Source organism: Odocoileus virginianus, chromosome 3, assembly GCF_023699985.2.
Source record: "Odocoileus virginianus isolate 20LAN1187 ecotype Illinois chromosome 3, Ovbor_1.2, whole genome shotgun sequence".
NCBI lineage: Eukaryota > Metazoa > Chordata > Mammalia > Artiodactyla > Cervidae > Odocoileus > Odocoileus virginianus.
In genome coordinates this window covers 45,744,477-45,759,085 of record NC_069676.1, presented here as the reverse complement: position 1 = coordinate 45,759,085, position 14,609 = coordinate 45,744,477, and the positions used below count along the sequence as shown (strand labels likewise).

The 14,609-nt window shown below is 46.0% G+C and overlaps 1 protein-coding gene across 5 annotated transcripts in view; it reads left to right on the top strand.

The window, feature by feature from the left end:
- KLHL3 (kelch like family member 3) overlaps positions 1-12,920 on the top strand; it is a 277,231-nt gene extending 264,311 nt beyond the window's left edge. For all 5 annotated transcript variants that reach the window (XM_020893036.2, XM_020893024.2, XM_070465404.1 and 2 more), the window contains 3 exons: positions 1,035-1,175; positions 4,001-4,144; positions 8,308-12,920. In XM_020893036.2, coding sequence (XP_020748695.1) covers positions 1,035-1,175; positions 4,001-4,144; positions 8,308-8,336 — 314 coding nt within the window. In that variant the 3' untranslated portion in view covers positions 8,337-12,920. The remainder of the gene's footprint in view (positions 1-1,034; positions 1,176-4,000; positions 4,145-8,307) is intronic.
- Positions 12,921-14,609: the final 1,689 nt, after the last annotated feature.

Here is a 14,609-nt window from a genome sequence, read left to right as displayed (position 1 = left end):
AACTTGAGACCTTGGGTCTGAAACCTGGCTGCACGTCCCAATCACCTGAGGTACTTTTTCTGATTCCTGGCCAACGTCTCTGGGAGTGAGGCTGTGGAAATCTATATTTTCAAAAATTCCCCAGCTAATTGAGCTGCAGCCTGTCCATGGAGTGCAGTAGTCTGTGGTCCACTGGAACTACCCATTTAGTCCAGCTCCCTCACTACACATGCGGGAACCAAGGCCTCGAAAGGGCAACACCACCTGGTGGGCAGGTTGAAGACACAGGTCCAGAACCCAGGTATTCTGGCCACCGCATCAGCTGCCCTTCCTAGGGCACTGTGCCACCCACCTGCTTTCTGGATTTTATTTCCTTGACTTGTATTGTTGTTCAGTCTTGTCCTACTCTTTGTGACCCCTTGGACTGCAGCACACCAGGCCTCTCTGTTCCTCATCATCTCCTGGAGTTTGCCCAAGTTCACGTCCATTGTATTGGTGATGCCATCCAACCATCTCATCCTCTTGTATTAAAGGGTGACATCCTCTTGACTTGCATTAGAGAATGTCAAAAGGTTATGCTGAAACCTATAAACGATGCAGTCCTGTCCCTCAGTTTAGGCTTATCACCACTGAGAGTGATTCAGGGCCCTTCTGCCCCTTAGGAGGAGAGCCCAGGGGCAGAAAGGACAACTTCTGATTCCAGATAAACAGGGAGGTCTCAGCAGTCATGATCTCAGCACACCTGCTGTGTAGTTTCCATTTTAAGTCTCTTTAATACACACACACACACTTATTATATATATTTTTACATGTCTTTAAGTAGAAATGAGGTCATATTTGCCTTCTATTTGGAGGTTTTCTGGTTGGCGATTTTATGAGGCAGGCAGGGTGTCATTATATTTGTTTTACAGACGAGGACCCTGAGTTACAGAGAGACAAAATAGCACTCCCCACGTCACTCTGCCGGTGATGGCTGTCCAGGACGGGTGCCAGGCCTCCCGGTTTCTGGTTGTGGCAGCCAACCTGAGGCTGCGACTCTGTGCTCTGCCTTTCAGGGGTTGGGGTCCTCAGTGGGCAGCTGTATGCCACAGGTGGGCACGATGGGCCCTTGGTGAGGAAGAGTGTCGAGGTTTACGATCCTGGAACAAACACCTGGAAGCAGGTGGCAGACATGAACATGTGCCGACGCAATGCAGGTAATGTGATGGCTCCTCCCTCTTTTCCTTGTGGGGAGGTTGTGGGTGTTTTCTCCTTGCAAACACTGGCCCTAAAAGAGGCAGAATGGAGAGCTCCCATGGCCTGGGACTGAGCTTGTATCCTGAGCAGGGAGTGTCCATTTGCTGGGCAGGGAGAGCATGGAACCCCCAAAGCTAGCCAGAGGGCCCCCTCTCAGAGGCAGAAGGTTCCTTCCCTCCCGGTGAAGCATGGTGACTTTCACCGCACATGGATGGACTCAGGCCCGGAGGAGCTGTGTGCCCAGGCCCAATGGCTTTGTTGAGTAGCTAAGCCTAGGGCTGTGTGGACAGGGCCACACAATGACACTTGGTTCTATCTTTTCTTTGCTGCTGTCTGGCTAAAAGAACCTCTCGCTTTCCCCCAGAAACTGATTTCCTTCCTTTCAGTGGTATCCATGAAAGGATTTGTGATCCATTATCCAAAAGGACCACTTTCCTTATTCTCTTGTTTGTATTTCCAGTCTCTCCTTCCCTTCCCTTCCCCTCCCCTTTTCCTTCCTGTAGGAATGATTTTTGTTAGAGCGTTTAGATTTGTTCCTGGAGGCTGATACCTCTATTAAACCATTTCCCTTTAGACCTTTGCCCTATGGGTCGTGTCTTATGTTGGTATGTCTTGCTTTCTGCCTTCTCACTCTATCCAAGTGTTGGCTCAGCCCAGCTTCCCTGGCTGGAAATACAAGCGGGTGACTTTCAGGCATACTTATTTCCTTTATACTCAAATTACCTGCTCAGTAAACCCATTTGCAGCTGACTTGTTGAAAGTGTAAATAGAGGGGAGTTTATTAATTTGCTCATTGTCTAAGCCTGCTGTGATATAACCTGACATTTGGCCTTGAGCCACATGAATGAGGAATTACAGAACCTTCAAGGCAGCTAATGCAAGAATTCGGTTTAGATGTAAATGTACGTGTATGCTCACATTCGCAAATGGATATTTCTATTTTTTATGACAAAAATGGAATCTTTCTGTAATACTGCTTTATTAAAACTTGCCTTTTTAGATCCACTTTCCAATCTTTTATGAATATTTTATTATAACACTAAGCCTATTTACATAATATTATTTTAAATGGCTGTAACATAATTTAAAGAGCCAGGCTGCTATTGGACATTTAGGTCATTTCCATCTTTTCTGTAAGTAATGCTTTGGTTATTATAAATAGCCTTTATAGCTAATTAATGCACACATTTAAAATTATTTCTTAGAATAAAAGGTCAGAAGTGAAATCTTGGATTCAGAGGGAGTATATGTGTTCCTGACATCACCCAGGAAAGTGGTGCCTTTTATACTCACCAGTATTTGAGAGTATGTTCACCAACACTGGTAATTACTACTTTCTGAGCATCACCCACCCCTGAATTGGGCTTCCCTGGTAGATCAGGTGGTAAAGAATCCACGTACAATGCAGGAGACCCCAGTTCGATTCCTGGATCCAGAAGATGCCCTGGAGAAGGGACAGGCCACCCAACCCAGTATTCTTGCACTTCCCTGGTGTCCCAGACGGTAAAGAATCCACCTGCAATGCAGGAGACCTGGCTTCAGTCCCTGGGCTGGGAAGGTCCAGGATTCTTGTCTGGAGAATCCCCATAGCCAGAGGAGCCTGGTGGGCTATAGTCCATGGGATTGCAAAGAGTCAGACATGACTGAGCAACTGAGCACACAGATGCTGCTGCTGCTGCTGCTGCTGCTGCTAAGTTGCTTCAGTCGTGTCCGACTCTGTGCGACCCTGTAGATGGCAGCCCACCAGGCTCCCCTGTCCCTGGGATTCTCCAGGCAAGAATACTGGAGTGAGCTGCCATTTCCTTCTCCAATGCATGAAAGTGAAAAGTGAAAGTGAAGCCCCTTGGTTGTGTCTGACTCTTAGTGACTCCTTGGACTGCAGCCTACCAGGCTCCTCCGTCCTTGGGATTCTCTAGGCAAGAGTACTGCACAACCCCTGAATTAGGGCTTCCCAGGTGCAAAAGTGGTAAAGAATCCAGCTGGCAGTGGAGGAGACGTGGGTTCAGTCCCTGGGTTGGGAAGATTCCCTGAAGGAGGGCATCGCAACCCACTCAAGTATTCTTGCCTGAAGAATCCCCATGGACAGAGGAGCCTGCTGGGCTAAAGTCTGTGGGGTCGTAAAGAGTTGGACACGATTGAGCATCTGAGCACATAATCCCTGAATCTTATTTTGAAAAAAGACACAGAATATTGGACTGTGGCCTTTTAAAGTCTTGATGAGCAGTACTTACATTTTCCTACTCTTGAGTCCCTGTTACATGAGACCTTGCCCCCAGACCTGCTGCCTCTGAGATCAGGGTGGGTAGAAAACCTTGTGCCTGAAAACTGTTTGTGGATTTAGACACCAGTTGTGTGAAGGGATCATAAGCACAAGCATTAGTGCCCCACAGTGTTGATGACACAGGGCTTATCAGGGAAAGCAGAGTAGAGGTGGTGTGGGTGAGATCCCCTGAGTTGTCTTCTTTCTTAGCTCAGACTGAGCGCGGGAGGCCTGTGCACCCTGTGCCTGTACCTATGGTGCTCCGTGCCTATTTATAGGGTCAAGAGCTGGGGACATCTGTGGGCCTGTATCCTTGTGAAAGCCGCCTGGTCAGAGAGATGACCTTGTTAGGAAGGGGGCTCCTCAGAGCCCAGTGACTGTTGGGTGTTCATTCATTGAGCAGACTTAAACCTGAGGAGCCAAGTATCTATTGTGCTACCACAAAGGGAAGGAAGAGTGACCCCGGGGCAATCTAGACTTGTGCTCCTGCTCTCATGCCTCCTCTGGCCTCTATTTGATTCCCAGGGGTCTGTGCAGTGAATGGGCTCCTATATGTGGTTGGAGGGGATGATGGATCCTGTAACCTGGCTTCGGTGGAGTACTACAATCCTGTTACTGACAAGTGGACGCTGCTGCCAACCAACATGAGCACAGGGCGGAGCTATGCAGGTCAGTGGGTTCCCCCCCACCCCCACCCCCACACTGGGGCCGGGGATGGGGTGGGGCAGGTGGGGCCCAGGTCAGTTTGCTTAACTTGGGATTGAGTGCCTCCTCCAGGGATGGGAGGTGATTGTCACATGTCACCACTCCTTCATGCTGTGCCCACGACAGATACCCATAATTAGCACTCATTTCCCCAGTGAAGTTGAAGGTAGCCTCTGAACTGTTCTTAACAGTGTTCCAGGGAATCCGTTCCAACTGATCTGAGTTGTCATAAGAGGTTTTAGAATTTCATTGCCCTTCCTGACCAGCCTCCAAAACCAGGAAATACAAGATAATGTACATGTAAATTCTAAAGGAAATGTGCTACACAGGCTTTAGGACATGACATGTGAGAAGTGGCAGAGTTAGGGAATACTTCCTGGAGGAGACGAAGCCTAATTAAACTTGAAGGCTGGGTCACAGCCACACAGATAGCTGTTTTTTGCCAGGTACCCACTCCCTGCACCACAAAGCAGTGTGTTAGATATGGTAACTATTCCACAGTTTAGCTGTTTCCCCTCATGTCAGACATTAAGTAGTTCTCAGAGTCTTCTTTTGCTATGATAAATAATGTGCCAGTAAATAATTTTGTTTATAAATCTTTACCTACAAGATACTCTTTTCAACAATGCTCTGGTTGAATGAGACTGTATACTTCCATTTTATAGATTATGAAACTGAGGTTTGGAATGTTTAAATAATCTGTCCAGGATCATGTGACTAAAGAAAGTGTCAGAGTCAGAATTCAAACCCAGTCCTAAGCCCGTGCCTTTTGTGCTACCATAACTCAGGGTTAGCGGGTAAAGCAAGAGGCTGGAGTGGGGAGGGAGGGATGAAGCTGCTGTCGAGGCTTTTTTTTTTTTTTTTCACGTGTGAAATCAGTTCCCTGACCAAGGACTGCACCCATGCCCCCTGCACAGGAATCACGGAGTCTTAACCACTGGACGGCCAGAGAAGTGCCTATGGAGGCTTATTCCTGGTAGGGGGTGTGTGTGACAGTTTTGGTAAGGTGCAGGGCACAGGATCAGAGTTGGCGGGGCTGAGGTCAAGGGTCTCTAGGGAGACAAGCAAATATATCTATGTAGCTCAGCTTCTGGTTCTCCAGAAACTGGAAGAGTTAGAGCTAACATTTATTTATTGAGCACATACAATATGCCAGTCATTCTCCTAAGTATTTTATGACCATTATCATTCACTATGACTCCAGTGGTATTCTTATTCTGTTTTTCATTAGAAAGGTCATTATTCCATTTTGTTTGGATTTTAGTGCAAAGGAAGACTATGCCATGCAGGCTCAAAGGGCTTTGTATGCCGTTCTGTCTGCCCAAGGCTTCAATTAATGAACTTATTTTACCTTTTTTTTTTCTCCTCATTGAGGATTTTTATCAACTAAATAGAAAAGATTTCAGGGCATTCTGGTCCTAGAGTGGTTCTGTTCTCATTGTTATTTATTAAAACCAGCACTTTTATTTTCTCTCTGAAGCTGAAGTGAAAAGTGCAGGGCATTTTCCTATGTGAGGCAGGGAGGCCAGTGAACGATGCCCCCTTGGCTCCATGTGAGCCTTAATGAGAGGGGAAAGTGCAGGTGTGAGTAGTTAGAGTTTTGGGTATGTGCTGAGTATTTCATGTCCATTTCTTTACTGTCTGCTTACTCCAGAAGTAGGTGGGAATGAAACGAGCAGATGTGCAGTTTATGTTCAAACCCATTGACTGAGTGAATCTGTTATCTTAGAATCTAAGGAAATGGCCTGACATGCAAAGATTTATGGACAAAATTATTTATTGGAGCATTATTTATTATAGCAAAAAACTGAGAACTACTTATTTTCAGATGTGAGGGACATAGCTAAATAAGCTGTGTAATATTTATACAGTGGACTTGTTTTTAATATGAGAATATGTTTGTGACAGGCTGTTAGGTTAAAAAAAGGATGATGCAAAATGCATGTACCATGTGAGCTCGGTTGAGCAGTCCTGGGTCAGAGGGGTTGGAGTAGCTCCTGTTTACAGAAATGGATATTGGAGTCACATCTGAATTCAAGTCCCAGCTTTGCCACTAGCCCTGGGCCTCTGGGCAAGCCAGTCAGTCTGATTGAACCCCTGTTTTCTCATTTGTGAAATGAAAATAAAATCATATCAAGCCTCTTGGGGCTGTTGTGAGAATGAAATGTGAGAATATGTGGAAAGCACCTGGCACAATGCCTGTCTGGCAGGTAGAAACCTCTCAGTGGCTGATTATGACTATCATTAGAAGTCAGGGTATATTCCAAAAAAGAGAATGGTGATTCTCTTTGTATGTAGGGATTAATTTTTTTTTCTTGGTGTTCTGTGTTATCTAAAATTTCCATAATGGGAATATTTTATTTTATAATCAGAAAGCTTATATAAAAAGCAATGCAGGAGCCTGCTTTTTAAAGAAATGCTACCTTGAGAAGGAGGAGCCTCAGGTGCAGGCAGGATGTTCTGAAGGGCAGACAGCACATCTGGGTCTGAGGACTTGGATTCTGCCACCTCTGATCTTTTCTGTCTGAACCTTTATCCAGATATTGACATGAAATGCATGTCTCAACAGAATCTCACCATTTGGGTGTCCTGGGCTTTCTTTTAGCAATGTTCTCTCAATCTCATTTTCAACCAGATTTGATAGTCTAGTCATGGGAATATGTTAAAGTAAGGCTCCTAGTTACACCTTACCTGTAAGTTAGAATTTGTTTCAGCTGCAGGTACCAGAAAACCTGTCAGATACTTGCTTAAATAAGGAAATATCTTATTTGTATGTATGTATTTGTCCCAGGCAGAAAGAAGTCCCTGGCTAGCCTGGGGGTTCAGACTGTTATTGAAGAATCAGGTTCCTCCTGTCTTTTCTGTTCTGCCAGCTTTATGAATAGCTCCTGCTGCCCCTTGCACCTTACGCACGCTTCTTCCAGGCAGGTCAAGGGAGAAAGCCAAAGCTGCAGCACTGACAGACTTGTATTTACAATTGCATGAGCCAGGATCGCAGCGCCTCTAGCTGCAAGGAAGTCTGGGAACCTGAGCTCGAAACTTGCTCCTCTCAGTAGCAGAGGACAGCAAGTAGAAGAGGTGTTGGGTGAGTCAGCCTGCAAATGTCTGCTGCACAGCTGCAGCCCATTACATGTAAGACTTTAGGCTCCTAAGTTAGCTGTTGAGTATGGTTCAACTTGGCTAAAACAGTAACACATACAGACATGTTTGGAATGTTTATCCAAGCGTACAATTTAGCATTGGAGGGATCTTTCAGTTAGATGGGCTTCCCTTGATAGCTCAGTTGATTAAGAATCTGCCTGCTATGCAGGAGACCCCATTCGATTCCTGGGTTGGGAAAATCCACCAGAGAAGATTTAGGCTACCCACTCCAGTATTCTTGGGCTTCCCTTGTGGCTCAGCTGGTAAAGAATCTGTCTGCAATGCGGGAGATCTGGGTTCGATCTCTGGCTTGGGAAAATCCCCTGGAGAAGGTAAAGGGCTACCCACTCCAGTATTCTGGCCTGGAGAATTCCATGGACTGTATAGTCCATGGGGTTGCAAAGAGTAAGACACAATTGAGTGACTTTCATTTTCACATTCAGTTAGATGACCTTAAATATGTGGGAATGGAGCCTAAAGAGGTACATGGACTTATCTGAAGCCACAATGCAGCTTGAGTGGTGGCTGAGCTAGGATGGAAATTTACTTGTTCTTGTTGCCATGAAGTCAGTCCATTGTTCTTTCCAGTTCATTTCCATGTCTGCTAAAAGGGGACATGAATCACTCATCACTTCTCTTAAAGTTATACAAACTTAGAGCTGTGAGGTTTCCAGTGAGGGTGCTGAGCGCTGGAAAGAGGAGTCATTACAGTATGAGACGAGCTGGTGTGATGATGCGAGGTGAGATCTCTCATCTGTGGAGGGACTGTGCTTTATGTTTCAGCATCTTGTGGGGACTTAGCTGTTACAGCAGGAAGCAGCTGGCTGCTGACAACCTGAGTCCACAAGCCCTTCAGTGTTTGGGTATAAGCCATCCCCATTTCCCTTGACTGTGGCTTGGGATGTTGTTCATGATCTCCTTGAGACTCTGAATAAGTTTGCAGAAACTATTAATAATACGGTAACTTTCTCCCCCTTTCATCTTAGGTGTTGCTGTGATTCACAAGCCCTTGTGACCCCAACTCCCACTGCCAGGAGGTGGAGGAAGGGAGGGGTGCTGCCTGTGACTCAGCGCAGCAGGACCACGCTGGTTGGATGCCACTCGCTGCCGGAGTCTGCAGTGGGGCGGGAACTGCCCTCCTCTAACTTGGCAGTATTGTCTGGGTGGGAAGACAGTGATTGACTACTGGCTCCCATGAGGTGTTTTGTCCCCTGCCCTGAGCAGTGGGTTCCTGATAGTTCTGGCTGCACCTTTGAGCACTGTGTGTGTGTGTGTGTTTCTATAGGGGTATTAGAGAAGCTGGAACTTTTGTGTGTATGTGTGCAAGAGTGTGTGTGTGTACATGCGTGTGCAGAACCTTTTGCTTCACTAAGTTGGAGGATGATGACAGTCTACTCCATTTCTGTACTACTGATCCTTCTGCTGTGCTAAAAAACAAGTCACAGAAGCCTCTCTTCTGGATTGGCCCATGGGGACCTTGAGACTACTAAAGCTGCTGTCTACTGGAAGTGCAGTTGGACACACCAGGAATGTCCAGAAATGACCAGGCCTATGTACTGGCCTAGACCACTGGCACTGTCTGCAGAGGAGCGGGGCTCCCCTGAAGCTGCCCTGTGTCCTCTGTGTGCTAGAACTAGGACCGTGGGTTCTCCAGCCCCTCAGCTGGGTGCTCTTCCCTCACCTCTTCTCCCGGAAGTTCTCGTCAGAACTGCCTGGTCTCTGGGCCCCTGGTCATTGATGTAATGGATTCCAAGTTTGGAAGATTTTGTGTCTCTTCAGCTGAGAAAACTAGCTCTTCAGTGAAGCACTGAATAACACACTGGAGAAAAAAAATACGTGGGAGACAAAAGCAACAAAACCAAGTGGTAGGGCTTTAGTCCTTGCCCATAGTGGTCTCAGAGAAGACCCTACTTCTGGTTTTTCCCGGGATAGGACAGCCTCTGTTTATACTTATTATCCAGATTTAATTATTCAGAGCATCCCATTTTACTCTCATAAGTGTTCTGGTTTGGTGGTGATGTAAAAGGTCACCCTACCTCCAAACCCAAAGATAGGTTTTTCCTTGCACTGGTTGGAGTCATGTATGATTCACATGGACACGGATGACTTTAAAGGGGTGTACTGGCTGGCCCTGGCCCTCAGCCGTCTGTGAGGAAGGTTCTAGTCTGTCTGACACCCTTGTCCTCCTTTCCTGTACTCTCCCCCTTTCCAGGCCTATACTGTCTCTCCAACCCTCAGAAATCCCACTCCTTGCTTCCATGAGGGAGGACATGGTGGTAGGCCCTGGATGTGTGATGTCTCTCAGGAATACTTGCATTTTGAGAGAGGAGCTTGATGAAAGCTTTGCTAATTCACAGGTGAAAATGATTAATGACAGAACTTCAGACATCTGGAGAGGGGTATTTGAGGGCGCACAGACTCACTTGCATTAAAAAAAAAAAAAGAACCTTAAGGCTGTACTGTTCCTGAACTATCAAGTTGCTTATATTGGAATTTCCAGCATAAGGAGGGGAGATCTTATGTCTGGAGCAGCCTCACAACTTTGGGGGCTGGGATTTACCCTTCCTGCTGTCAGAGTCCACCCTTAGGGAGCCAAGGAGCTTTATGAACAATGACGTTGGACTTCTGATACAACTGGGCCCCTTCTAAGCAGATGTTGCAGGAGGCTGGCATTCTCCCCACTTCACCCCAAGTTAGAAACCCAGGACCCTCCCCAGCGAGTTGGCCACTCTGTGTATTTACTGTATATTTATTGTGCACGAACCACTCAACTCTCTTGAGGGGGAAGCATCTCCTTATGATGTTGAGCAGATATTGTATCAGCGAGATGTTTGGAGAACACCAAGGCACCCAGGGTCTTTAGCAGCCTTGGGAAGAGGCTGAAATATCCAGCTTTTATGGACCTAGAAGAATAGTTCCAAAGAGCCAAAGAGATCAAGACATGCTGTTAGCTGGACGTTCCACCCTTACCTGGCACAGAGGTGGCTGTGGTTTCAGAGCTCTGCCTGACTCTGGATCAGAAGCTGAAGGAATGTGCTTTCTGTTCCAAATGTTGTTCCCCTCCCTCTCTGAGGAAGGTTTGGGACTTTGTTTCAGGCTGTGTGTGTGTGCGTGTGTGTGTGTGTTGGTGATAAGGTTGGGGGTTGGGGTCTGATGCGTGCTGTCACACAGCTCCTGATTTCAGATGAAACGTGAAGTACCTCCCAACACTTAGAAGCTGAACTTTCATGCTTATCATGCTTGTGTAGGGGAGGCTACTGTTCATGGTCATCTTCCCACAGAGTGTCCCCTCCATGAGAGCTAGCCAGTATGTTTTCTCCTTTTGGATTTTTGCTGTTGGCCCCTTCTTACGTCTCCCTGCCCAGGAAGCACTGCCCCTGTTGGCAGTGTTCTGAGGCTGTGTTCATCTCACCTCCATGCGTCCTTTCTCACGGGGACTAGAACACTGGTACGTCATCACCAAAAAGCCAATGTGCTATATCTGCCCACAGATGCCATCCAAAACTAGCTCTCCCTTTACCACCATATGATTTTCTCCCTACAGTGGGCACAACAGACTTATTTTCAAGTCTGTGCTGGTCATGTGGTAGGTGAGCCCCCCATACCCCTATTCTGATGGCCACAACTGCTTGTGAATGCCGCTTTGCCAGTGGTGTATCTAAAGTCTGATCACAGTAATGAAATGGAATTGCCGCTCAAGGTTAGAAGCAGCTTAGACTCTGCTTGGATACTGATTTGGACAACAGAGAAGTCAGACTCTGAATTCCAAAGTTATTTCTCTTAAGTACCCAATGGCATCTCTCCATCTAAAAAGTTGCAGTATTATGCAAATGAAAGTGACCTCATTTTCTGCTATGCAATAAGAATACTTAATTCTTTTTTGTGACTAACCAGTTGCAATATCCCCTAAGATGCTTTCTGAGCTGTCTTACTTTGATATCTGTTGTGTAATGTTTGTATCTTCCTGAGCCAGATGCTTTCAAAGATTGCCTTTTTATAAAACTGAAGCTATAGCTTTCAGGCTAAAGTTTTAATGTAGATATTTTTATAAAATAATTTTTCACAATATTTGAATTGCTTTTTATTATCCATGATAATGAAATGTTATGTTCTATTGTGTCATTGTCTCTAACATCATTCATGCCTGTAGGTATTTTCCCTTTGTTTCTCACCTTACCCAATCTGATTTTTCAATAGCTCCAGGCTGACTTGGAGGCTTCTTTCTTAACACCACATGCAAGGGAGATTGCAAAAAAAAACACACAAATCACTGGTGTTTCTTCAGTTGTTTAGGGTTTAACATTAAGCCTGAAGCAGCACTTACCCATCTATGATGCCTGTCTGCTTTTTCTGGAGACAGGCTTTCAGCAGGGGTGAGGCAGGGTGAGTCTGGTTGGCCCATCTCCTGGCATCTCTCACGGTCTGGCCTGGAGTTTGGCATGGAGAAGCCCAGGGAAAGGCCTGCCCTTCAGCATATACTCCAAGGAGGTTCTAGGCCCAGCTGACTAGTCTTCATTCTTTCCTATCTCCTTGTTCTTCAGAGCTTCAGGACTAAGCCCTTTGCTGCTGGATGATATATGTCTCTTGAGAAAACATCTTGTCAAGGAACTTGAAAAGAGTGGTCATGGTCCCTGCTAAGAATGTGATCAGCATGTGCTTTGCAGATGTCCATACTACACTTACAACTTACTAGTCTCTTGAGCTGTGTCTACACTCCAGGCTCGATTTTGTGTATTTATCTGCCAATTAGTCTCATTTAAAGAATCTTTATTATTTTTGGGACAGGTGCCATTTGACTTGCCTCTGCGCTCCCCATTCGTACCTTGATGGATCAAGTTGGGAAGCTGAGCAAACTCATAATCCAATTAGTTGGAGTTTTTCTGTTTGCCTAGAGAAGCGAGGAGATTAGAATGTATTTTTTTTTAAGTTTTTGCACTATTTAGAGTCCTAAGCCCCTCATGTTCAGCCGTGCTGTGTGTCTATTGACCAAGCAGGAGAGCTCGCAGCACTTCCGACATTTGGGAGTGTCAGAGGCCTCTTCTGTAGTGGATAATCACCACCTCAGGGCCCCTGTGCAGCTCTTGTCATGGGGCTCGTGATTTACAGATTCAGCATTGGCCAAGGAAGTAATGCATGGGACCGGAGCATTTGGAGCAACAAAAGTGTCCCAGTGCTACGTTCTCACCTTTGGTTATGAGATTTCAAATTATCTTACCCCCCTTTCAGTGGCAATAAGAACCTTTGTTGGACTTCTTGTTTAATTCATACATAACATGTAAAATACTTTCTTTGAAAGCAAATTCAAGGCACTGAATCTGTATGTCTGTGTGGGTGCTGTGTCCGTGTGGCTGTCCATTGGCAGGCAGACTTGATCCCTGACGCCCTGTACACCACACTGCGTGAGTCAGGTCCTTGATCGGGTGTTCTCTGCTTGGATGGTAGGAACCACAGAGCTTGTGAAACACTTGTCACCTGCTCCATCGGTTACAGCGCTGGCTGAGGAAAACAGTTCCTCACATGTATTCTTTTAACAGGACTCGTGTTCTAGTTTCCTGTAATTTATGTTCCTTTAATTTTAATAAAAGCTGAACTGTGAGAATCTTTCTCAGTATTTCATTTTTGTCACCCAGCCTCTCTACCCTGTCTCAGACATGAAAAGGACAGACCCACTCTTGCGTGCTTTCAGTTAAAAAATATTTTTTCTTCAAGATGTACTGGACAGAGTCTGGGTTCCTTTGGTGTCTATTGTCTGGCACAGTGCCCGATCCATGAAGCTCTTCAGTGAGGCCCACAGAGGCCAGTCCCCTTAGTGGGTGTTCACGATCATGTGGACAATTGCCCGGTGATCACTATGAGGTGAGTGAAATGGTGTCAGGCACCAGAGAAGGAAGCAGAGATTTGGCAATAAATAAACACTGATTTTTTTTTTAAAGTTTGTTACAAAAACTAGAGATTGTATAGATATTTTGTTAGGTTTGAATCATTAAAAATGCAAATATATTTTATCAAATATACAGAACTATTTATTAAATATATTGACTTATAAAATATCAACACACATGAAATAATAGTCACAGCTAACACTTACTGAGTATTTGCTATGTGCCAGCACTTTTCTAAGTACTTGACTTTTATCCATACATTTAATCCTTATCATGGTCTTCTGAGTTACTATTATTATCTTCGTTTTACAGATAAAGATGTGAGATGCAGAGGGGCTAGACAACTGCTTGAGGTAGCAGTGCTGCAGGATATTGGTCACTTTCCTGAGCCTGTCTCCTTAGTCTTCTTGCTCCAGCTGTGAGGAGGGGAGGAGGGTGTGCTGAGAAGCACCAAGGAGAGGGAGGCCCCAGGGGTCCCTGGGGAAGTACAAACTTGGCTCAAGAAAAATACTGCAACCCGAGTTTTCAGTCATTTGGACCAACAATGTCCCAGTGTTACATTAATGGCGAATGATCACACTTGTTACTGTAGTGACAATGGCACTAACCACTATTGATTGTATCCATCCTTGGACAGAAGCTTAGAGAGGTGAATCTAGTTGTCTGAGGGTGTGTGTGTGTTATAAGTGAGCAGGGGCACAGACCCAGATGGAAGCTATTTTGGTCCACAACTGAGTTTGAGAATCAGGCTGAGAAGAGGGCTTAGGACTTGCTTGTTTCCATCGTCATAATGACGAGCATTTATTGCACATTTGTTTGGCAGCAGGTCCTGGGCTTTAATGCCCACAGCACCTCATAGAGAGGAGTGATGCTCATGTCACAGGATCACAGGGGGCTAGTTACATGGCCTGTAGTCAGACAGAACCTCGAGAAGTGAGGCAGACCCTGTCCTGCTAGACTGCTTGCGAAGCTGCGGCACCCTTGATCCCAGTGGGCTGTACCTTATGTGAGCCTCCTACAGTGAGGAAGTTGCCAGCATCTGGCCCTCCAGGGCCATCAGGGCAGCAGAGCCCTGTGCCAGCCTGCTGTGGAACCGCCCTGGGGCCTTGTCACCCCTGCTGAGAGGATCCCGGGGAAGGACAGGTGAGAAATGAGTGCTAGGTGGAGCACACACACCGTTCCCTCCTGTTGACCCTTTGGCCTGGTTTCTTCTTTCCCAGAAGTTCCAGAGTGAGATTATATTTGGTAGCTTTACTACTAACTTATTCTACAATTTACAAGTAGGGTCCTTTGACCCTACCTAGCTAGTTTATTTTAATACAAAATCTGTTTTTTCTGTCTGCCTTCTGAGATTTTCACTGAGTGGCCTGTGTCCCCCACTGACCACTCCTTTTTGCCCAGGCAAC